The following is a 24,439-nucleotide window of genomic DNA, read 5'->3' as shown; positions in this document are numbered from 1 at the left end:
TGTTTTACTTGTTAATTGATAAAAGAGTTTCTCTTACTTGCTTATTTTAACTTTCGGACGACTAAATTCTTGAAAATTGTTGATTTTGCGACTTATTGGTGAATTTGGCCGAAACCCTAGGAGACTATAAGTTGAAACATTAGTAAAGTTAAGAAAGATTTTGGGAGTTAAAAGAAGGTTAGAGGAGCTAAGGGTGGATAGTAAGAAAGCTTAAGTGGGAGACACTATTGGTCACTATTCAAAGTTGACCTTGCAAATCCTTCTTGTGGCTTGTATATTACCTCCAAAAACAACCAAAAGACCCTCATTTTTCCCTCTTGACTGGCCAAAACTTGAGAGAGGAAGAGAGGGAGAGAAATTTCATCCTTCTTGAAAATTTTGAAGATCCAAGCTTTCCTTCCACAAATCTATTTGCATCTTTGGAAGATCTTGAGAGAAAGAGGCTCCTAAGGGTTGATCTTGCCATCACCTTGAGTTAATCTTGCTAGGGTTTGAAGCTTTGAAGAGGTAAGTGATTAATCTACTTCACTCTTTTGTTTTCAAGCAATTGTGGACTAGATTCTAATAGACTTGTATCTTGAAAGGTTGAATCTTTGATGGGTTTCTTTGAAACCTTGTTTTAGGTAGAGGACTTGAGGAAAAATTTCTTGTGTCTCCATGGCAAGCTAGGTAGAGGATTTGAGATTCATTCTTGTGCTTTTATGATGAATCCTATACATATATAAGAAAATCTTCGTTGTGCAAGAAAGCTTTAAGTTTCAACCGCCCTTTTTGGATATCGTTGTCAATTGAGTGGACAACTGGACAAGGTAGAGATGTTGAGCTGATATTGTACAAGTTGTTAATGCAATGATTGGTGTTAATATGACTATTTTATCCATGATGCTTGCAACGTTATCACCCATTGTAGTCTGCTCTCCTCTTATTATTTTGATGGGTCCCTTTCTTAATTGCTTAGGGGCTCATATTACCAAATGAGCCCATATGTAGAATACTAATTCCTAAATAAAATGCACCAGTATAATCCTTCGTATGCCAATCCTGAAGTGGCCGGTGCTAAGCTTAATTACACAGCACTGAATAGGCACTGAATAAGGGACCTCAGTAATCAAATCTAACATTAAATGGTCAGACCCCTGTTTCTCTTCCTCTGCCACCCAAAACCGTTTTCTCATTTGCCCCTTTGCAAATTTCACCGAAGCCCCTTTGATTATTGGTGACTATTATGAGAGGTTTTTAATTCAACTTCCACCAGTTTCACCTCCCTCTGTTAAACGGTCTCTTAATTTCTCCATGTTTGCCACCCATGTCAGTTTCTGTTCCTCTTATTATGTTGGGCTTCTTTAATTCCTTGGCTGATTAGGTTTGATTTCCGCTTATTTGCTTCTTCTTCCACTTTATTCCTCTTAATGGCTCTAATTATTAAACAGCCACCAGATGAAGTATTAGCTCCCCCACGTTTTCCACCTATGGCTTTCCTCCTCCTTCCGCATTTGCTAGACGCATAGCCTTCCATCTTCTTCCGTTTCTCTCCTTTCCTTCTATGATTGGTTGGTGTTAAATCTGTTGCTACATATAGCTGTTTCTCTGTGATATGTTTGGTCGCCGATATGGAATTTCCTTGGAATTGAGGTGAGATTCGTATACAAGTAATTTTACCCATTTGATTTTGGCTTTTGCTTTCAAAAAAAGAATTACCATGCTTTCTTAGACCTGATGTGTTTGTTCTCATCTGCATCCTTCGTCCGTTTATTAATTCCGGCCTTTCATACCAAGTTAATTATTTTTTTTTGTCATGCAGGCTCAAACTCTTCTCATCAAGATCAAGTTTTATCGGTTTCTTTTTAAAAAAGGTTAGTTCATTTTCGACCTTTCTCCAAACTTGCTGGAATAGCTGTTTTGTTTTTTTTAAAAATGATTTTGTGGACTGTGTTTATCATTGAATTCATGCCTGCTTGGAAATCTCCGTTAGTTTACAATTTATGCTTGTTTGGCAATCTTCTTTTGTTTACATTGGATTTGAGTATTATGTAGTACAGTTAAAAAATCTTTTGCTCTTTCATCGCTCATAGATTTCATGACATGTGTATATACATGAAAGCATAAGCAATTAGTATTGTAGTTGTTCCTTATTTTAAAAGAGCTGCAGTTCATTCGGTAGCAAAAAGTGGTTAATATTTGTAGGCTGAATCTGTGCTGAAGTATACTACAAATAAGCTTGTGTCTTAGGATTCATTCTTGTGTCTTAGGATTCATTCGAATTGTTCAAGTTTGTGTAAACCTCAAGTTCCAACCACTTTTGTTAGTTGACCCAACATTTCCATAGCAACCCACTATGAATCGAAACATTGATCCTTCTAAAATGTTCGACCGAAAAGCTCGACGTAACGAAAAGGCTAGACAAAGATATGCCTCTTTAACTGAGGAGCAGAAAGAAATCCAACGGAAAAAACGCCGTGATACCTATAAAAGTAAAAAAGAAAAGACAAAGACTACTTTTACCTCCTCGTTAGTATTGAGAGGAAAAGGTATCGCGCTGTATATACTACATTATAGTGAATATTTAGATGCCCACCTACCTCTATAATAACTCCCAACAAGTATGGCTGTAAACTAAACTACCTTTGCCTGTATCTCTATGCTCAGATGATGAGCACACCAGTAATAAGCAACTGTTACAGCAGGCTTTTCGCATTCAGGAACCTAACTGTGGTCATAAGCACCACAGTGAGGCAGGTTATTTTTGTAATCCCTTTTCCTTTAGGCTATTGTGATGTCATATAGGCATAACATTTTCACAATCTATTTAGTTCCTGGAGACAAAGTTGAAGGTAATCGAAGGCAGAAGGAGCATGTTTCAGAATTTTCAACATATCACAAAGGTGAACCACATAGAATTAAAAACATTTTTAATTCACAAATATCCAAAGATATATTAAAAGAGACCTACAAAATATGTTAGTTAACATCCTGTGGAAAATGTATAGGTTCTACTTCTACAGCTCGACGGATAAAAAAGTGTCAGCATTCTAAAGCGACCCAATCTTCAGGTTTAGTTATTGTTTCCTACTGCTAAGTTTAATTATTCTTTCCTCTTGAAACAAACATTACCAACCGAGATTTCTCCCTAGCTACTAGCTAAAAGTGATCACCTTATTTGCCAATATTGTAGACCAACCACCCATCTGCAACTCTTGCTATAGCTTGCTTTCTGAAGCAATGGAGGATCTAACAGGTTAGCTAACAAACTGATCACCATTGTTGATCATATAACAGTGGCGATCCCATTGACAAAAACTGATCACCATTGCATAAATAGGATATTCAGTTGAACCTAAACGTTCAAGAGAAGCTAAACATATGTCAAGACGAAGGTGTAAACAGAATTCAGGTTTATTCCTTCTACATAATAAAACAAGTTGTAAAACTTCAACATATTAAAAATCATATTAATGACATTTTTGATCCATTCATGTAGTTAAAAGCTGTGGGGAAGACCAAAATGCTTCGATTAGGAAACAAAACAATGTACGCAAACAACATAAAAGGGTGGTGACGGGAATTGAGGCATTATCTTCGATAAGCTTGGAAGCTGATAGATTACCAGAGCAACAGAATTGCAAGTACTGCGGAGCCAAAAAATTTTATTCTGAGTCTGCAAACTTTTGTTGCTCTGATGGAGAAGTAGTCTTAGAAGAGAATAAAATGCCAGACATATTAATAGAGCTATTTACTGGTGAAACTGAAGAAGCAATTTGTTTCAGAACCTATGTAAGAACATACAATAGTATGTTCGCTTTCACCTCTTTTGGAGTTAACTATGATAAATCGCTTTGCCAAAGAAGAAACGGAATATATACTTTCAAAATTCAGGGCCAAACGTATCATTTTATAAATCAATTGATTCCCCATGGAGGATCGGGAATGTTTTTGCAGTTATACTTTCATGATACTGAACATGAAATCGCAAATCGATTGGCTTTTTCAACAAAACTAACTGAGAGCATAGTGGTGAAACTCATGGAACTCATGAAAAGTAACCCTTATGCCTGCTTTTTCCGAAGCCTGAGACATGTTCCAGACTTGAACAATTATCAAATAGTCCTGAAATCTTACTGTCAAACTGATCAGCGAGTCTTTAACAAGCCAACAGTATCCCAAGTAGCTGCACTGTGGGTTGAAGGTGAAAACTCACAGGACAGCTATGCTAGACACATTCAAGTATACACAAAAGAGGGTCAAAGCCGTAGAATTCAATATTACTATGGCTGTTATGATCCATTGCAGTATCCACTTCTATTTCCCTTTGGCGAAACAGGGTGGCAACCTGGAATTCAGAGATCTGGCACTGGTAATCCAAAAAAAAGGAAAAGGTCAGTTAGAAATCATCAACAGACTGCAACTTTAACAAGCTTCAGATCTGCCGAAGATATAATAGAATCAGAAGAGAAAGGTTAGTTGTTTTTAAATATAATACAAATTTTATGAATACAATTTTAGTTTACCAAATGTAAATTGAAGCTTAAAATTTTTTGAAACAGCTTTCAAAAACTTTGAGAATTCAAAGGAGAATGTGTCCATGCGTGAATACTATGCATATAGGTTCCAGATGAGGGAGAAAAATAAACCAAGTATTCTTAATACTGCCCGTGCATTTCAACAGTATGTAGTGGACATGTACGTAAAAATTGAGAGTCAAAGGCTTGATTTTTTCCGGCATAGGCAACAACAAATTAGGACTGAGCAATTACAGGGTGTCATGGATTCTGTAGTTGAGGGCCAATGTAGAGGTTCAAAAGTAGGGCAACGAGTAATTTTGCCAGCATCTTTTATAGGAGGTCCTCGTGATATGAAAAGAAGGTATGTTGATGCTATGGCCTTAGTTCAAAAATTCGGAAAACCTGACATTTTTTTAACAATGACTTGTAACCCATCATGGCCAGAAATAAAAGAAAACTTACTGCCCACTGATGAGTCTCAAAACCGTGTTGATCTTTCTGCTAGAGTTTTTCATGCCAAATTAGAAATTTTAAAAGAAGAGTTGTTTAAAAAAGAGGTATTGGGTAAAGTAGCTGCTTACACCTATGTTGTTGAATTCCAAAAACGTGGGTTGCCGCATGCACATTTCTTAATAATTTTACACCCAGCGTCTAAATTATATTCAACGGAATCCTATGATCACATAGTTTCTGCTGAGATTCCAGACAAAAAAGAGCATCCACACTTGTTTAAAATGGTTCGCAAGCACATGATGCATGGTCCTTGTGGCGACAAAAATGCAGATAATGTGTGTATGCAAGGTACAACAGTTAAAAAAATGCAAAAATCATTATCCTAAACAGTGGGCAGAAAAAACTACACAATCTGAAAATTCTTATCCAACATATAGGCGGAGGAGCAATGGAGAAAAGGTAAAAGTTCGAGGCCATGAATTGGATAATAGATGGGTAGTTCCATATAATCCTTACTTGTTAGCAAAATTCAATTGCCATATGAATGTTGAAATTTGCTCAACAATAAAGGTAGTCAAGTATACTTATAAGTACATATATAAGGGACATGATAAAATACACTTTGCTGTGAATTCAGATGACAGATCTAAAGAGATAGATGAAATTAAGGAGTACCAATCAGCAAGATGGGTTTCTCCTATTGAAGCCATTTGGCGAATTTACAGATTTCCCTTATTTGAAACACATCCTGCTGTCATTAACCTTCAGCTACATCTTGAAAATTACCAATCTCTGACCTTCAAAGATGATGCTGATCTTAGAGATCTTTTGAAAAGTAAATTTGCTAAGAAAAGTATGCTAACTGAATTTTTCCATATGAATGCTACTGATGAGAGAGCCAAAATGTGACGCCCCACATCTCCCTAAGGCGGACCAAAGGGTATCCGCGGACGCCTGCCCAGCTCTCGCCAGGACTCAAGCAATTCCATTCAATTTAAAACCGAATTAAGCACTTCGATGAGAGCAACATGAATACAATAATGCGGAAGCGTTCAAGCTTAATAAGTCACTTAATGTATAACCAGTACATCGGGTAATCATGAAACGACTTCAATTCCAAGTACACATCAGGGCCCAAACATTTCAAGTTTACAATTTCCAAAAGTACAACCCAAACCAGGGCCTAGTCAAAATATATAACAGGAGTCTTAACAAAATTACAACGGATGGTTTCTCCATATTTCTCCAAGAGTCGGTCCTGTTAAGGAAAACAAACTATAGGGTGAGCTAAACGCTCGTGAGGCCAAGAACACACATGCAAGCACGTAATCAAATAACAATCCCAACTTTAATAAATAAAGCCATGTCTTTTCAATAATCAATCTCTCAAACAGGAAAAGTAATCAGAAACAATTCAAGGATATAGTAGCTCTCAGGAGCTAAGTTCCACTCGATCTGTCGATGTCATTCGTATACTTTCCCGCATTGACCCTCCTGTCAACCGGGTCGGTATTTCCATTTCCGTAGATCACCACTTGCTTTCCTCCGTCCACCGTACACCCCAAGGGCCCACAAGTCTATTATTGGGCGATACTCTACGAGTATGCCAAGCAAGACCTCTTATTAGGTCGAGCTTATGTGTATCTCATGGCTCGCCCCAGTCCCCGACCAAGCCCATTACCGGTTCGAGTCTAAGGTTGGCCTATGAGTTTGGGCGTCCCCCATTCATTTGGTAGTCGAGGAGATTCACTCCAACGACACAAGCATTCATGACATGACATTGCATTTCATTCATTCATTCAATACATTTCATTCATTCATTCATTCATTTGAAATTAGAACGAGTGCGATAAAGTACGCACCCGCCCTTATTTTTAAAACTCCCAACAAGTATCACAATAAGCAAGTATCAAATTCATACACTTGACACTCACCGAGCAATTCAATAAGAATTATTTTCCGGAAGTTCAAGTGTCCGCGGTGAGATCCTCTTGAAGGTCTCCTTGCGCGCCTGGCAATTTAATAGTGGATAATCACACAATTAACCCACTTATCAAGAAAGATTGTACACTAGTACAATCTAAGAATTATTTTGCAAAAAGGAACCTCAATTACACGTAAATCGAGGTTCAACTTGCCTTTTATCATGTACAATATTATTTGAGTTTTGATCATGAAAATCGTAAACAAAACGTTTAAGAACATCAAAAGAATAAAGAGTTTTCGAAAAACTCTATTTCTTTGAAATTGGAAAATTTTCAGTTTTATCATGAACCTTTGAAAAATCATAACTCGCTCGGTATAAGTCGAGAATTGGAAAACTTTATACCGTTGGAAACCTCTTAGAGAGTACTATAAGTTCCTAGAAGACACTTTTCCACGAATCGAAGTGGAAAGTGATCAAAAATGGGCTTGAAGACGCAGCTTCAGTTTACAAGGCAGAATGAAGTTGGTTTTTGGCCAACTTTGAAAATTCGGCACGATTCGCACGTTGCAAACCGGCCTCTGAAATTTTCAGCTCAATTAGTGTTGCAAGTGAAGTGTATGACAAAACAAGCGGATCAAGAATCGGAGTTTCGAGTACCGAGATACGGTAGCCCGAAGTTGGGGAAATTCAAGACTGGATGAGAATTTTCCAGATTTGAACCTCTAACTTTAGTAATTCAATTGGGTATCGAAACGAACTTGAATCAGCACCAAAATTGGCAGTATTTCAATACTATATGGAAAGTATCTCTCTATCGAATTTCGGGGAAAAATACCTTCGGCAAGGTAGTTAATGAGCCAACCGAAGTTCAAGAAAATTCCTAAGGCATTCTGCCTTTGACTTTCATTTTCCGAATTTCCAATCGTTTAACCAAGAAAGTTGTCCAACCATGGTTCATTTGTAAAATAAGGGTCTAAGATACACCCATAATATCTTTGGTAGTGTTTAATATCAAAACATCAACTAACAAGTTCACTACAAGATTTGGTTCCAAACCAGTCCAAACATCATGGTTTTCCAAAGCAGAGCAGTCCACTTGTTTCGGTCACAAATCAGTCTATATAGCTCGAAATCGAGCATGGCTTACGCCGTTGGAAAATACATTCATAGAGTTAAAATATCATAGAAGAAATCATTTCCAAATTCGGCACCCATCTGGTTCAAATTCGGGCATCAAGTTGCAGCCTGAACACTTCATTCCAGGTGAACAGAGTGACAGGACAGCGAACTTAAAACATTTGGTTCGGCCTGCTCGCGAAGAATCAGAACGTGCATTATATACCAAATTAAAGCTAGGAATGTCTAGTTTCAAATGCCACCGACGGCACATGATTTCGACATACGAGGACAGAGTTATAGCCAAAATACTACTGCTGGTCAGGGCATACGCGAATCAGTTTTCCAGATTTGCTGGTTTCGAACAAAAATTCATTTGCCCATCCAAACCTCATTATTTTTCAATGAAATTTTTCACACATCTAATACATCCTACAAACATCCAATTCAAGCAATTAAACCATTAAAAATTGGCCTGGAAATGGCCGAACATGGCAGGGGCAAAATCGGAAAGTTTAGCTTCTTACACCCAATGAAGTTTTCACTAATTACCCATCACTAATGCATCATTAAAATCACTAAACCAACAATATAATCACCATTAATCATCACATCAGCAACAACAACCCAAGTGTGGGAATTCCAAGAGCCCACAATCACATTTTTACACCATAAACTAGTAACTAAGTGCATGCATGAACTTAATCTTGTCATATAACTTCCAAAAGACAAGAATTCATGGGTTGATCATTACCTCTTCCTTGGGTGTGCAAGACCAGAAAATTTCGGCCCTCTTGAAGCTCCAAGAAACCGTGAAGATGTAGCCTTTTGTTAGCTAAATCCAACCTCCAAGAGGTTTGCTAAGTGGTCTCCAAGTTTGGTGTGATTTGGACGTGATTTGGGGTGGTTTTGTGTGAGGTTAGTGTGCAGAATTTTTGTTGCAAATGAGTTAGAGAGAAGGGAGAGCTTGGCCGGCTGTGAGGAGAGAGAAGAGAGTGTGATTTTTGGTCTAAGTTAGCTTCTCCAAGAAGATTAAATGTGTGGTGAAAAATTGCTCCAAAGTCAACTCTTGTAAGGCTCGTTTGGCACGTTTTTAGGCTCGATTTTCTCGCGCGGTTGGTTCACTAGAGCACTAAACCTCTAATGCACTCATGTTAATATAAACATTATTCACTCTTAATTGTCTCGAAACAACGGTCTAAAGTCCTTCAATTGAAGTCGCGCGTGTGAAAACGCGTAACGTCAATTTTACCGCTATAACGCGAAACTTTCGAAAAATTCTTATAACGATTGCACTACTAACTATCACTTGAATATTTATACTTAAGATTACCTATTTTAGTACCATAGTACAAGTCTCTAATATTCCAAACTTATCGGGTTACTACGCGGATAAAATCTCCAAGTACTATTCACTATTTTTACTAAACGCGCTCTAGGAAATTAATTTTCGAAACGAATCATTTAAAAATATAACGAAGTTATATTATCATGCGTTTAGGTCTCATAAGACTAGAAAATATTCCTTGGAAATAAAATCCAATTAAATAATTTATTAAGCCATAAATTAGGCATAAAATAATAGTTTTTGCGAGTCCTCACATCCTCTCCCCCTTAAGAAAATTTCGTCCTCGAAATTTACCTTGGTTGATGAACAAGTCTGGATACTTCTCTCTGATTGTCTCTTCAACTTCCCATGTTGCTTCCTCTACTCCATGGTTCTTCCATAAAACTTTCACTAGTGGTATCTGCTTGTTCCTCAATTCCTTCACCTTTCGATCCAGAAGTTTTACCGGTCGTTCCTCATAGGTCAGGGTTTCATCAATCTCAATATTCTCCGGTTGTAAAACATGAGAGGGGTCTGGATGATATTTCTTAAGCATGGACACATGAAACACGTTATGAATACGAGATAAGCTCGGTGGTAATTCCAGCTTATAGGCTACATTCCCAACTCGCTGAATAATCTTATAAGGCCCTACAAACCTTGGTTGTAATTTCTTCCCTTTTCCGGACATCAAACTTGCTTTTAAAGGCGTAATCTTGAGAAATACCATATCTCCAACAGTGAACTCCAAATCCTTCCTCCGATTGTCGGCATAACTCTTTTGTCTACTCTGAGCGGTTTGAATTCTTTGCCGTACCAATTTCACCTTTTCATTGGCCTCCTCAATCCAAGATACAGTAGTCGCGTCTAAAATTTTCCGTTCGCCTACTTCATCCCAACAAATTGGGGATCTACACTTCCGACCATAAAGTGCCTCATACGGAGCCATTTGAATAGAAGAGTGAAAACTATTATTGTAGGCAAATTCCACTAACGTCAAAAACTTACTCCAATTCTCTCCAAAATCCAGTACACAAGTCCTCAACATGTCCTCGAGAGTTTGAATTGTTCTTTCAGATTGTCCATCAGTCTGGGGATGATAGGTGGTACTAAAGTTCAACTTAGTCCCCAACACTTCTTGCATCTTTTGCCAAAACCTCGAAACAAATCTTGGATCTCTATCCGACACAATACTCACAGGTATACCATGTAGTCTGATGATCTCATCCAAGTACAATCTGGCCAACTTCTCCAATGGATATTTCATATTAATCGGCAGAAAATGAGCTGATTTAGTCAATCTATCTACTATCACCCAAATGGCATCATGGCCTCTCTGTGTCCTTGGTAAGCCTGATACAAAATCCATGGTAATATTTTCCCATTTCCACTCAGGTATTTCTAGAGGTTGCAAAAGCCCAGATGGTTTCTGATGTTCGGCTTTAACCTGTTGACAAACCAAGCATGTCTGAACAAATTGGGCAATTTCCTTCTTCATATTTTTCCACCAATATAGACTCTTCAAGTCTTGGTACATTTTATTCCCTCCTGGATGTACCGTAAACTTTGATCGGTGTGCTTCTTCCAAAATTTCTTTTCTAAGCCCTTCGTCCTTTGGCATAACCACCCGATTTCGAAATCTTAATATTCCATCTGATCCCAAAGTGAAATCGGTCTGGTCTCCCATCTTGACTTTCTCCACCAACTTTTGCATTTCAGGGTCCTTTTCCTGAGATTCTTTAATATGTCCTAATAAAGTGGAGGTTATCACAATATTCCCCAAAATCACTTTACTTGGTTCTAATCGAGGATTCCAATAACTAACTTCCTCCAACAATCGAAATTCCTTAACCATCAATCCAGCCATTTGTACCTGACGGCTTAAAGCGTCGGCCACTACATTGGCCTTTCCAGGATGGTACTTAATAATGCAGTCATAATCTTCCAGAAATTCCATCCATCTACGTTGCCTCAAATTCAGTTCCTTCTGAGAAAATAAGTACTTAAGGCTTTTGTGATCTGTGAAAACCTCAAATGTCACTCCGTATAAATAGTGTCTCCATTTCTTCAAAGCAAAGACCACAGCCGCTAACTCCAAATCATGGGTCGGATAGTTTCCTTCATGCGGCTTCAATTTTCTAGAGGCATAAGCTATCACTTTATCATTTTGCATCAAAACACATCCCAAACCTTCCTTAGATGCATCTGTGTAAACCACAAAACTATCATGTCCATTTGGTAGAGCTAGAACAGGCGCTCTAGTCAACCGTCTTTTCAACTCCTGAAAACTTCCTTCACACTTAGAACTCCAAATAAACTTTCCATTTTTCTTGGTCAACTCAGTCATAGGTCCAGCGATTTTCGAAAAATCCTGGATGAATCTCCGGTAATACCCTGCCAATCCTATAAAACTCCGAACTTCCGTTGGGTTTTCCGGTCGTTTCCATTTCGAAACAGCTTCCACTTTAGCTGGATCTACTTTAATCCCATCCTTAGAAATTATATGCCCTAGGAAAGTCACTTCTTTTAGCCAGAATTCACACTTGCTAAACTTAGCATATAACTGATGTTCCCTCAAGATTTGTAAAACAATTCTCAAATGTTTCTCATGATCTTTCACATTCTTAGAATACACCAAAATGTCATCAATGAAGATCACCACAAATTGATCCAAGTAAGGCTTAAAAAACCTATGCATTAAATCCATGAAAGCGGCAGGTGCATTGGTTAACCCAAAAGGCATTACTGCAAACTCGAAGTGCCCATACCTCGAGTTAAAAGCAGTCTTAGGTATGTCCTTTTCCAAAATCCTCAATTGATAGTAACCTTGCCTTAGATCCAACTTTGAAAATACTACCGCCCCTTGCAGTTGGTCAAACAGTTCATCAATGTGGGGTAGTGGGTATTTATTCTTAACCGTAGCATCATTTAAGCCTCGATAATCTATACATAACCTCAAACTCCCATCTTTCTTCTTTACAAACAAAACTGGGGCTCCCCACGGGGAATCACTCTCTCGAATAAAACCCCGTTCCAACAAATCCTGTAATTGTAACTTCAACTCCTTCAACTCAGCCGGAGCCATCCTGTATGGTGTCCTTGATATAGGTGCTGTTCCCGGAGCTAAATCAATTTTAAAAGCTATTTCCCGTTCCGGGGGTAAAGACTCCAATTCTTCAGGAAAAACATCGGAAAATTCTTTCACTACCGGTGTGTCCTCCAGATTCACCTTATCGCTAAGGGTATTAATAAGAAAAGCCAAATATCCTACAGCTCCCTTATTCAACAATTTTCTAGCCCGAATTCCCGAAATAAGTGCAGATGAGGCTAACTTACCCCTCACATCCAATTTCAGGGTTGCCTCACCTGGAATACACAATTCTACAATTTTCGTCCTACAATTTAGTTGGGCATTATAACGGGCTAACCAATCCATTCCTAGGATCACATCATATCCTTTAATCGCTAAGCCTATCAAATCGGCCAGCAATTTTCTTTCGTTCACGCAGATTTCACTATTCTGATACACCAGATTAGCAATTAAACTTTTGTCCCCAGTGGGTGTTTTAACCTCCAAGTCATATGGTAACTTAATTGGCTTCAAGTCTATTCCACTCATGAAGTCAGGGTTTACAAAAGAGTGCGTTGCACCCGGATCAATTAAAACCCTAGCTAGGCGGTGAAAGATTGGAATTGTACCTTCGACCACTTCGGTCGCCTCTGGAGCTTGTGGATAGTCCAATGCGTAGACCCTAGCCGGTACCTTCGGTCGACTCCCTCCGGCACTGGTCTGATTAGAGGTCGATTTTTCAGGTCTCTGCAGGTTTCCCCCTGTCTTTGACAATTTCGGACAATTTGCAATCTGATGCTCAGTGCTCCCACACAGTAAGCATTTTCCCAGCTTTCTCCAGCAGTCATCCTCAGAGTGGTTGGGTTTACCACAATACCCACAAGTAACTTGAGGGGTCACAGTCGATCCAACAGATGGTGCTCCCCTAGCTTGAGTCGTCCCGCTACGACCTCCCCTAGATAGAACTCCCCTAGAAGCTCCAGCAGTTCTCGTTCCTCCTTCACCTCTTCCCTTTTTTGAAGGGTGTACAAACTTACTGGTCTGCCCAGTAGTGCGACTAGGGAAATTCCTTTTTCTATTGTGGAAATCCCTCACTTGAGATCTTGCATTCTCAACCCTTTGCGCTTTCTCTAAAGCCTCAGTAAAAGTAGAGATTTGGGCTGCAGCCAGGCCCTCCTGAAGTTCCACATTAAGTCCCTGTATGAACCTTCTAATCCTCCTCCGTTCATTGGCTACTAGCTCAGGAGCATATTTGGAAAGTTTAGTGAACTTCCCTTCATACTCTGCTACAGTAAGGGTTCCTTGTTTCAACTTAATAAATTCGTCCTCCCTTTTCTCTTGGGTCAAGGGCGGAAGAAACTTTTCATTAAACTCCCTTGTGAAATTCTCCCAAGTCCAAGGGGTTCGAGCTCTTTCCCATTTTCCTTTTATCAAATCCCACCAAGCACGGGCTACTCCCTCAAATTGAAAAGCAGCAAAGTTCACTCGTCTATCCTCAGTATAGTTTAGAGCGGCGAATATGTTGGTCATCCTTTCTAACCAGTTCTCCGCTACTTCGGGGTCAGGTTCACCCATAAACTTAGGCGGGTTAAACTTTAGGAATCTTTCCAGGGCTCTATCCTCTCCCCTATCCTGGCCCCCAGGTTGGTTAAATGGTCCAGGACCCTGTCTCTCCGCTAGACGTTCTAGGATATCAGTCATCCTATTGATGGCAGTAGCCACTTGGTTACCCTCAACGTTTTCCTGTCCCTGGGTCGGTCCAGTTGCCGAACCCTGGTCATCCCCCTGAGGTTGGGCCTGTCTAGACGCTCGCCCACGACCCCGACCACTTCTTAGTCCTTCCATTAGTCTAAGCGTGCCTAGTGCAAGAAATAAATTAATTTAAGCAGAAAACAAGAATTATATCGAATTTAGAACTAACCAAGAAAGCATTGAAATTAACAATAATTTACATTCATAAGCATGTCAAGTTCGTACAATTAGCAAGTTAGGGACAATTCACAAAATATAGCACACAGGTGCTCAGAAGTATACTTCTAGTCACAGAAGACTAAAGTAAGAACAAGTGCCCAAAAGTAGGCCACACAAGCATGCAAAATACAATGGCCTCGGCACTCGCGTCACCCTAACTAGTCCTAACTGTACCAGTCAAAAGTCAAAAGGGGTCAACGACCAAGATCCTAGTCCATAGCAGGGCTATCAGGAGGAACCTCCTCCTCGGGATCCTCCTCCGGATCCTCCTCCTCATCCTCAGGAATCACTGCAGTAGCGTCCTCAACCAAACTAGTCGCATCAGCCAGAATCTCGAAAGCCCGAGTACGGACATCCCGTCCTAGCCTAGTAAGTCGAGCCCTAGTATCCTGAAGCTCCTGGTTAACCACTGCAGATGTGGCTACCTCACCCTCCAGCACCTCCTCGAGCTCGGCAATCCGCTCACCCTGAGCGCCGACCATCTGCCTAAGCTCGTCTACCACAGCCTGTAGAGCGCGGTTGGTATCCACCAACTGACGACGCTCGTCATCCAAAGCAAGCACTAAGTAGTTCAGGTAGGCAAAAGTCAACCTACACGAACAACGAGGGTATCTATCGTAAGGTGAGTAGCGAACTCGATCTCCTCCCGCTAGAGCTCGGTAGAAGATAGTCCTAAGAGGCTCGTAATGACCATTCGCATGGCCATTCCCGTTAGCTGCCGGGGCTCCATTTCCATCAGCCATCCCTGCAAAATAATAACAATAATAATGTTTTCAGGTTAGAACTTAAATCACTACTCAGTTCCAATATCCTGCAATGCATGTCTATCTTAATAGCTGGTTCATCCCATTCGTCACTTGAGGTAGGACTAACTTAGTTGCTATCTCGCCTCAAGTATCACTTAGGGTAGGATTAAGTTACCCCATATCGAGTCTTAAAGGTAGAGTATCTAATATGTCTCCCATATAGACCTCAAACCTAGTGCTCTGATACCAACTGTGACGCCCCACATCTCCCTAAGGCGGACCAAAGGGTATCCGCGGACGCCTGCCCAGCTCTCGCCAGGACTCAAGCAATTCCATTCAATTTAAAACCGAATTAAGCACTTCGATGAGAGCAACATGAATACAATAATGCGGAAGCGTTCAAGCTTAATAAGTCACTTAATGTATAACCAGTACATCGGGTAATCATGAAACGACTTCAATTCCAAGTACACATCAGGGCCCAAACATTTCAAGTTTACAATTTCCAAAAGTACAACCCAAACCAGGGCCTAGTCAAAATATATAACAGGAGTCTTAACAAAATTACAACGGATGGTTTCTCCATATTTCTCCAAGAGTCGGTCCTGTTAAGGAAAACAAACTATAGGGTGAGCTAAACGCTCGTGAGGCCAAGAACACACATGCAAGCACGTAATCAAATAACAATCCCAACTTTAATAAATAAAGCCATGTCTTTTCAATAATCAATCTCTCAAACAGGAAAAGTAATCAGAAACAATTCAAGGATATAGTAGCTCTCAGCAGCTAAGTTCCACTCGATCTGTCGATGTCATTCGTATACTTTCCCGCATTGACCCTCCTGTCAACCGGGTCGGTATTTCCATTTCCGTAGATCACCACTTGCTTTCCTCCGTCCACCGTACACCCCAAGGGCCCACAAGTCTATTATTGGGCGATACTCTACGAGTATGCCAAGCAAGACCTCTTATTAGGTCGAGCTTATGTGTATCTCATGGCTCGCCCCAGTCCCCGACCAAGCCCATTACCGGCTCGAGTCTAAGGTTGGCCTATGAGTTTGGGCGTCCCCCATTCATTTGGTAGTCGAGGAGATTCACTCCAACGACACAAGCATTCATGACATGACATTGCATTTCATTCATTCATTCAATATATTTCATTCATTCATTCATTCATTTGAAATTAGAACGAGTGCGATAAAGTACGCACCCGCCCTTATTTTTAAAACTCCCAACAAGTATCACAATAAGCAAGTATCAAATTCATACACTTGACACTCACCGAGCAATTCAATAAGAATTATTTTTCGGAAGTTCAAGTGTCCGCGGTGAGATCCTCTTGAAGGTCTCCTTGCGCGCCTGGCAATTTAATAGTGGATAATCACACAATTAACCCACTTATCAAGAAAGATTGTACACTAGTACAATCTAAGAATTATTTTGCAAAAAGGAACCTCAATTACACGTAAATCGAGGTTCAACTTGCCTTTTATCATGTACAATATTATTTGAGTTTTGATCATGAAAATCGTAAACAAAACGTTTAAGAACATCAAAAGAATAAAGAGTTTTCGAAAAACTCTATTTCTTTGAAATTGGAAAATTTTCAGTTTTATCATGAACCTTTGAAAAATCATAACTCGCTCGGTATAAGTCGAGAATTGGAAAACTTTATACCGTTGGAAACCTCTTAGAGAGTACTATAAGTTCCTAGAAGACACTTTTCCACGAATCGAAGTGGAAAGTGATCAAAAATGGGCTTGAAGACGCAGCTTCAGTTTACAAGGCAGAATGAAGTTGGTTTTTGGCCAACTTTGAAAATTCGGCACGATTCGCACGTTGCAAACCGGCCTCTGAAATTTTCAGCTCAATTAGTGTTGCAAGTGAAGTGTATGACAAAACAAGCGGATCAAGAATCGGAGTTTCGAGTACCGAGATACGGTAGCCCGAAGTTGGGGAAATTCAAGACTGGATGAGAATTTTCCAGATTTGAACCTCTAACTTTAGTAATTCAATTGGGTATCGAAACGAACTTGAATCAGCACCAAAATTGGCAGTATTTCAATACTATATGGAAAGTATCTCTCTATCGAATTTCGGGGAAAAATACCTTCGGCAAGGTAGTTAATGAGCCAACCGAAGTTCAAGAAAATTCCTAAGGCATTCTGCCTTTGACTTTCATTTTCCGAATTTCCAATCGTTTAACCAAGAAAGTTGTCCAACCATGGTTCATTTGTAAAATAAGGGTCTAAGATACACCCATAATATCTTTGGTAGTGTTTAATATCAAAACATCAACTAACAAGTTCACTACAAGATTTGGTTCCAAACCAGTCCAAACATCATGGTTTTCCAAAGCAGAGCAGTCCACTTGTTTCGGTCACAAATCAGTCTATATAGCTCGAAATCGAGCATGGCTTACGCCGTTGGAAAATACATTCATAGAGTTAAAATATCATAGAAGAAATCATTTCCAAATTCGGCACCCATCTGGTTCAAATTCGGGCATCAAGTTGCAGCCTGAACACTTCATTCCAGGTGAACAGAGTGACAGGACAGCGAACTTAAAACATTTGGTTCGGCCTGCTCGCGAAGAATCAGAACGTGCATTATATACCAAATTAAAGCTAGGAATGTCTAGTTTCAAATGCCACCGACGGCACATGATTTCGACATACGAGGACAGAGTTATAGCCAAAATACTACTGCTGGTCAGGGCATACGCGAATCAGTTTTCCAGATTTGCTGGTTTCGAACAAAAATTCATTTGCCCATCCAAACCTCATTATTTTTCAATGAAATTTTTCACACATCTAATACATCCTACAAACATCCAATTCAAGCAATTAAACCATTAAAAATTGGCCTGGAAATGGCCGAACATGGCAGGGGCAAAATCGGAAAGTTTAGCTTCTTACACCCAATGAAGTTTTCACTAATTACCCATCACTAATGCATCATTAAAATCACTAAACCAACAATATAATCACCATTAATCATCACATCAGCAACAACAACCCAAGTGTGGGAATTCCAAGAGCCCACAATCACATTTTTACACCATAAACTAGTAACTAAGTGCATGCATGAACTTAATCTTGTCATATAACTTCCAAAAGACAAGAATTCATGGGTTGATCATTACCTCTTCCTTGGGTGTGCAAGACCAGAAAATTTCGGCCCTCTTGAAGCTCCAAGAAACCGTGAAGATGTAGCCTTTTGTTAGCTAAATCCAACCTCCAAGAGGTTTGCTAAGTGGTCTCCAAGTTTGGTGTGATTTGGAGGTGATTTGGAGTGGTTTTGTGTGAGGTTAGTGTGCAGAATTTTTGTTGCAAATGAGTTAGAGAGAAGGGAGAGCTTGGCCGGCTGTGAGGAGAGAGAAGAGAGTGTGATTTTTGGTCTAAGTTAGCTTCTCCAAGAAGATTAAATGTGTGGTGAAAAATTGCTCCAAAGTCAACTCTTGTAAGGCTCGTTTGGCACGTTTTTAGGCTCGATTTTCTCGCGCGGTTGGTTCACTAGAGCACTAAACCTCTAATGCACTCATGTTAATATAAACATTATTCACTCTTAATTGTCTCGAAACAAGGGTCTAAAGTCCTTCAATTGAAGTCGCGCGTGTGAAAACGCGTAACGTCAATTTTACCGCTATAACGCGAAACTTTCGAAAAATTCTTATAACGATTGCACTACTAACTATCACTTGAATATTTATACTTAAGATTACCTATTTTAGTACCATAGTACAAGTCTCTAATATTCCAAACTTATCGGGTTACTACGCGGATAAAATCTCCAAGTACTATTCACTATTTTTACTAAACGCGCTCTAGGAAATTAATTTTCGAAACGAATCATTTAAAAATATAACGAAGTTATATTATCATGCGTTTAGGTCTCATAAGACTAGAAAATATTCCTTGGAAATAAAATCCAATTAAATAATTTATTAAGCCATAAATTAGGCATAAAATAATAGTTTTTGCGAGTCCTCACACAAAACATTGAAATGCACATACAAAGAATTTCCTGAACATTTTGTGTGGAAACCTGGTAAACACATATGGGATATTAGGCAACAAAGAGGTTCAATAGGCCGAATTGTTACAGCAAATCCAAGTGAGGGTGAGAGGTACTTCTTAAGATTATTGTTATTGAATGTAAAAGGGCCAACATCATTTGATGACCTGAAAACTGTCGATGGTGTTTATGTTAATACCTTTAGAGAAGCAGCAATAATGAGAGGATTATTTGAATCCAATAACCCTCAAGAGCAGTGCCTAGAAGAAGCAGCTTTATACCACATGCCATATAGCTTTAGAAGACTATTTGCTACCCTATTAGTTTACTTCACTCCTGCTGATCCAAGAAGTTTATGGTTAAAATTCAAAGAATCTATGTCAGAAGATTTCAATAGAACTTTGAATTTGTCAAACGATCAGGTCCAACATAAAGTTCTCTATGAGATTAGCAAGTTCTTAGAATCAATGGGAAAAAACATTAATATGTATGGATTAGTACCACGAATCTTAAAGTTTGATGAAATGGATAGAGGTACAAGAGACACAAATTCTGAGCTAAACTTTAAAGTCAATGAAGAAGATATTGCTGCTATCTCTAAATTAAATGAGGATCAAAAAGTAGCATTTGATACTATCATAGATGCTGTTTTTATACACAGCAAAGGAAGTTTCTTTATTGATGGGCCTGGGGGAACAGGGAAAACATTCTTGTACCGTGCACTACTAGCTGCAGTTAGATCAAAGGGATGTATAGCTTTGGCAACGGCCTCTTGTGGAGTAGCTGCTTCTATCTTACCTGGAGGTAGAACAGCCCACTCACGATTTAAAATTCCTGTAGACATGAATCCTAACAACATGTGCAAAGTAAGCAAACAAAGCTCATTGGCAAAGTTATTACAGCAAGCCAAATTGATCATTTGGGATGAAGCGCCTATGACACATAGAGCAGGAATTGAGGGAGTAGATCGTTTACTTAGAGACCTAATGGATAACTCTGAATTATTTGGGTCAAAAGTGATGGTATTTGGTGGTGATTTTAGGCAAGTTCTGCCGGTAGTTGTAAAAGGGTCAAAATCAGACTTTATCGAAGCTAGCCTTGTAAAATCTTATATTTGGCCTCATCTGCAGAAATTAAAATTGAAGGAAAACATGAGAGCAAGATTAGATCCTGATTTTAGCAAGTACCTTCTTCGTATAGGTAATGGAACAGAAAACACAGTTAAAAATGAAAGTATTCACATCTCTCAAGCATTGCTTCTTCGCTATACAAATGAAGCAGAATCCATAAATCAATTGATTACAACTGTCTATCCAAACTTCAACATATTTTCTGAAAATACATACTCATTAATTAATAGAGCAATTTTAACTACAAAAAATGATTTTGTAGATCAGATCAATGAAAAATTGATACAGGAATTTCCCGGAACCCCATTTGACTATTTAAGCAGAGATAAATGTTTAGATAATTCGCAGCAAGCAATTTTAGAGGACTTCATGAATAGCCACACTCCAAATGGTTTTCCTCCACATCGATTGACATTGAAAGAAAATGCACCAATAATGTTGTTGAGAAACATTGACCCACCAGAAGGTCTATGTAATGGAACAAGACTTCTATGCAAATCACTTAAACACAATATTATAGATGCAGTCATAAGTTCTGGTGAATTTGCTGGGAAGCAAGTATTTCTACATAGAATTTGCTTTCGTGTTGAAAATGACCCTAATTCTCCTATATCTTTTGAACGAATGCAATTTCCTATAAGACTTTGTTTTGCAATGACCATTAATAAAGCTCAAGGGCAAACTTTAGATTATGTTGGCATTTATTTGCGAGAACCTGTTTTTTCACATGGGCAGCTGTATGTTGCATTATCTAGAGCTAAAAATAGCAAATCTGTTAAAATTTTGATCACACCTCCTGTATATGATTCAAGTTTAGATTATGTGACTCCTAATATAGTTTACAAGGATGTATTGCAGCTATCTTGTCAATAATTCCAGTACTCTGTTATATGTAAATAGCAAATAAAGTACCAGTAAATGTCTTAGTAATACATTATATTTAAATTCTATGAACTTACTACTTCGGAGTGTAACTCTTGTCTTTGGAATCCTTCGATTTTGTGGTAGTTGTCTGCAGCACTCTTCAAACGTCAAAAAATGGAAAGCAACCTGGTAAACTTCACAGAACTCCAACCTCTCATGGACAACTGGACTGCCATTGTTCAAGTGATTGAAAAGCAAAAGGTTCAGGTTTCAAGAAATGGAAAACGCTACCAAAAGTTGGTGTTTGTTGATAGTCAGGTAATATAGCTTATCATTGCATACTTTGGCACTATACACAACTAATTAATTACCATAGCACTTACTGTATTCAAAATTACAGGGTCAAACTGCTCAAGCTCTAATTTATGCTGGAGATATAATGTTCTTCAGGAAGTACTTTGAACCATATCGAAGATATTATGTATCGAATGCTAGGATTCAAAATGTGTTGCCAAGGTACAGTACGTACCCAAATGAGTGCTCATGGACCATTGACAACTCCACGCTTGTCCAAGAAATCGATGAAGTGGACCCCCCTCTGATACCTAATGTGTTTAACTTTGCTGACTACGATTCAGTTTATCAGCACATTGACACAACTGATGAAATAGGTACCATTCCTGATTTACCTTAACATATAATTTACATAGTCATAGTTACACTTTTTAATATCAAACTCTGGTTATTAGATCTTATTGGAATAGCAATTCACGTGCACCCGAAAGCAATCAGAGGTGGAACACCAACTAGGGATATCATTCTTACAGATCATATGTCGCACCCAATGGTACTGACCCTTTGGGGAGAGCATGAATCAGAAGAGGGACAAGACATAGCTGATATGATCCACACCCAACCTGTGGTTGCAGCGCTTCGAGTCCGAGTGACATCTTACCATGGTACGTACTCTTTTAAAAACCATTTACAAAAATCCTAAGTTGACTGAAACCAGAAAAGGAAAAACTTATGTTGCTATTGTCAACTTTGTAGCCATGCATCTATCCACCAAATTCTCCAGCAGCATACTAATCAATCCTCCAATTCAGCAAGCCAATGACCTGCGTAACTGGTAACTTTACTTTAAAATAGTTACATTATAAATTATTCAACATTCATTACCAAAAAGGCTTACTATCCTTTACATTACAACAAATAAAATATTAGGTGCAGTCACAATCAAGAGGAAATCACGCGTTTCATTGCTGAGCGGACTTATGGTGATCGTCTCAAACTCCTACCTGTACCAGATGATGACAGAGTTATAACTATCAGCGATCTCACAGCTGTGGTTGAGGTACATATACAACTCACTCACAATCCTTTATTTCTGCATGCATGCCAACAGCCAAAAAGTCTGTAGTCTCTTCCATTACAAAGTTGGCTTGTGGGTTATCGAATTGGATTATACTGACTACAAGCTTGAACTACCATTCCCTACTCTCCTGATTGATTGGTAATGAGATTTGAATGTTTTGGGCAAAAATGTCTTCAGTTTAGTTTTCATTGTATCTGTACGTTTTTGTAGAACTAATTAATGCTCCCTTTCATTTGGTTTTTCCGGATATACGGGCTTTCATCCAGTAATTTTGTCCTCGTTAATGAAATTAGTAGCTCCTGTTTTCCCATTTTACCCAGTAATTTTTTATTTACTTGTTTGTCCCATTTCTTCGTATTTTTGCATCTCTGTGACTTTGTAGGTGGAATTTCGTGTTTTAATGCTACTGCGTAATTACCATTTTTTCCCCTACTCATTATCTTACTTGTCAAATTGTACTTTCTCTCTTGTGAACCTCACTGTAGCGTAAAGCTTTTTAATTCTTTTTAATTGCTTGATGGATTCTATAGTTTTATTATGAAACTCTCGCCCATGTGAAATTCAAGAATCATATGCTTTGCATTATCTTTTATAAGAGGGTCTTCTGGGCCTAATACAATTCTTGCCTGGCGTACTAGATGTTAACAAATGGCTTAACACAATAGGTTAACAGTGCTACAAAATTGATTATCTACTTTGACTTCTATTACTATTAGCAAACTTGGTATACTTGTCCGAGCCTTTGTAATAATACAATGCTCATTCATTGCAGGCAAGGCCCTATTGGATTAGAGGCATACCAAAACTTCTAGATAGAAGTCAAAAGCTATGGTACCATTCATGCCCCCACTGCTACAAATACATCAGAGCAAGGCCAGATTGCGAGATCACCTGCACTTCATGCTACCAGCGCATCCGTCTCACTCCACGGTAAACATATACCTTAATCTAATATTAACAACCCCTGCTGCCAAAAAAGCTTCTAATAACATGAACCCAAAAACAGCTGCAGACTAACAGTGCAAATTAGTGATATGAGTGGTGCTATAACTCTTGACCTGAGTGGTGATGATGCTGAACAACTCCTCCCATTCTGCATAAGTGACATCCAAAAGCAAGAGCAGCAGGTACATTCGAACTCAAAACTACTTTGCAACATTCTGCTCACTTCAAATAAATACTTAAAGTCTCTATTCTTCCTACAGGGAAATGTCCAGTACGCCACTATAGCAGATTTCATCAAGCAGAAAAACTTAGTTTGCTTGGTCAAGAAATCAAATACAATCCACAGTTCCAGGAGCTCAGAAAAGTACAATGCCATAGTTGCCCATATCAACAATGCTACTGCAGAAGAAAACTATGTCATCAGCAAATATATCACCAACTACAAAGCTACAGCATCCACTTGGGCAGCAGCACAAGAAGAACATTCCAAAAAGAATGTTACCGACATGGCTGAAAATATGGCAATAGAAAAAGTTGATAGCATAATGGAAGGAGAAACACAAAGCAAAGGAGTGGATCAACTCAGTCCTTCTAACACAGAAGATAAGAAGAAAAAGGCAGCAGTTGCAGCAGCCCCAATGAAACTCAGAGTCAACCCCACTAAGAAACACCGCACCTAAACTGCCAAAGCCCATCCTTGAAGTTATATCCTTTGCGAATGGATCTTCATTATTCCTAAGTACTACTACTTTAACGGACAAACTTGGCTGAACTTTTCCTTTATCTGTTCTATGTAAATAGAAGTATCTAAAATAAGACTGTTTCAAATTAGGTTAAGTGCAAGGTGGTCTATTATACCTTCTTAGAAAAGGAGCCACTGAGCATTTAATCTAAATCTGAAACTATCATTGGGCCTATATCCCTGTCCGTATGGTCATGAACTCAAACATCCTGATCTAAGCTATGGTTTTTTATAATACTATGATGTGGTTCTCTATTA

General features: G+C 38.9%; 1 protein-coding gene across 5 annotated transcripts; it reads left to right on the top strand.

Annotated features, from left to right (window-relative positions):
- Positions 1-179: 179 nt before the first annotated feature.
- LOC140013127 (replication protein A 70 kDa DNA-binding subunit B-like) lies at positions 180-24,439 on the top strand. Of its 5 annotated transcripts, none has more exons than XM_072062242.1 (11): positions 180-507; positions 1,431-1,632; positions 1,802-1,853; positions 21,264-21,437; positions 21,520-21,790; positions 21,869-22,078; positions 22,170-22,248; positions 22,344-22,473; positions 23,267-23,424; positions 23,501-23,621; positions 23,700-24,439. In XM_072062242.1, exons 2-11 carry the CDS (start codon positions 1,595-1,597, stop codon positions 24,117-24,119), a joined length of 1,653 nt encoding a protein of 550 aa, XP_071918343.1. In that variant the 5' UTR covers positions 180-507; positions 1,431-1,594; the 3' UTR covers positions 24,120-24,439. The 5 variants fall into 5 exon arrangements, with proteins under 5 accessions (XP_071918343.1, XP_071918345.1, XP_071918344.1 ...); XM_072062241.1 differs by lacking the exon at positions 180-507 and adding an exon at positions 929-1,277; XM_072062240.1 differs by lacking the exon at positions 180-507 and adding an exon at positions 929-1,308.

Source organism: Coffea arabica, chromosome 8e (assembly GCF_036785885.1).
Source record: "Coffea arabica cultivar ET-39 chromosome 8e, Coffea Arabica ET-39 HiFi, whole genome shotgun sequence".
Taxonomy (NCBI): Eukaryota; Viridiplantae; Streptophyta; class Magnoliopsida; order Gentianales; family Rubiaceae; genus Coffea; species Coffea arabica.
The sequence above is the reverse complement of the archived record's forward strand: the minus strand, read 5'-3'. Positions and strand labels throughout refer to the sequence as shown.

Coding starts and splice junctions, on each gene's coding strand:
- LOC140013127 (XM_072062242.1), top strand. CDS start 1,595: ATGTTTGGTCGCCGATATGGAATTTCCTTGGAATTGAG. Junction 1,633..1,801: donor GGAATTTCCTTGGAATTGAG/GTGAGATTCGTA, acceptor TTTGTCATGCAG/GCTCAAACTCTTCTCATCAA. Junction 22,079..22,169: donor CCGAGTGACATCTTACCATG/GTACGTACTCTT, acceptor TCAACTTTGTAG/CCATGCATCTATCCACCAAA.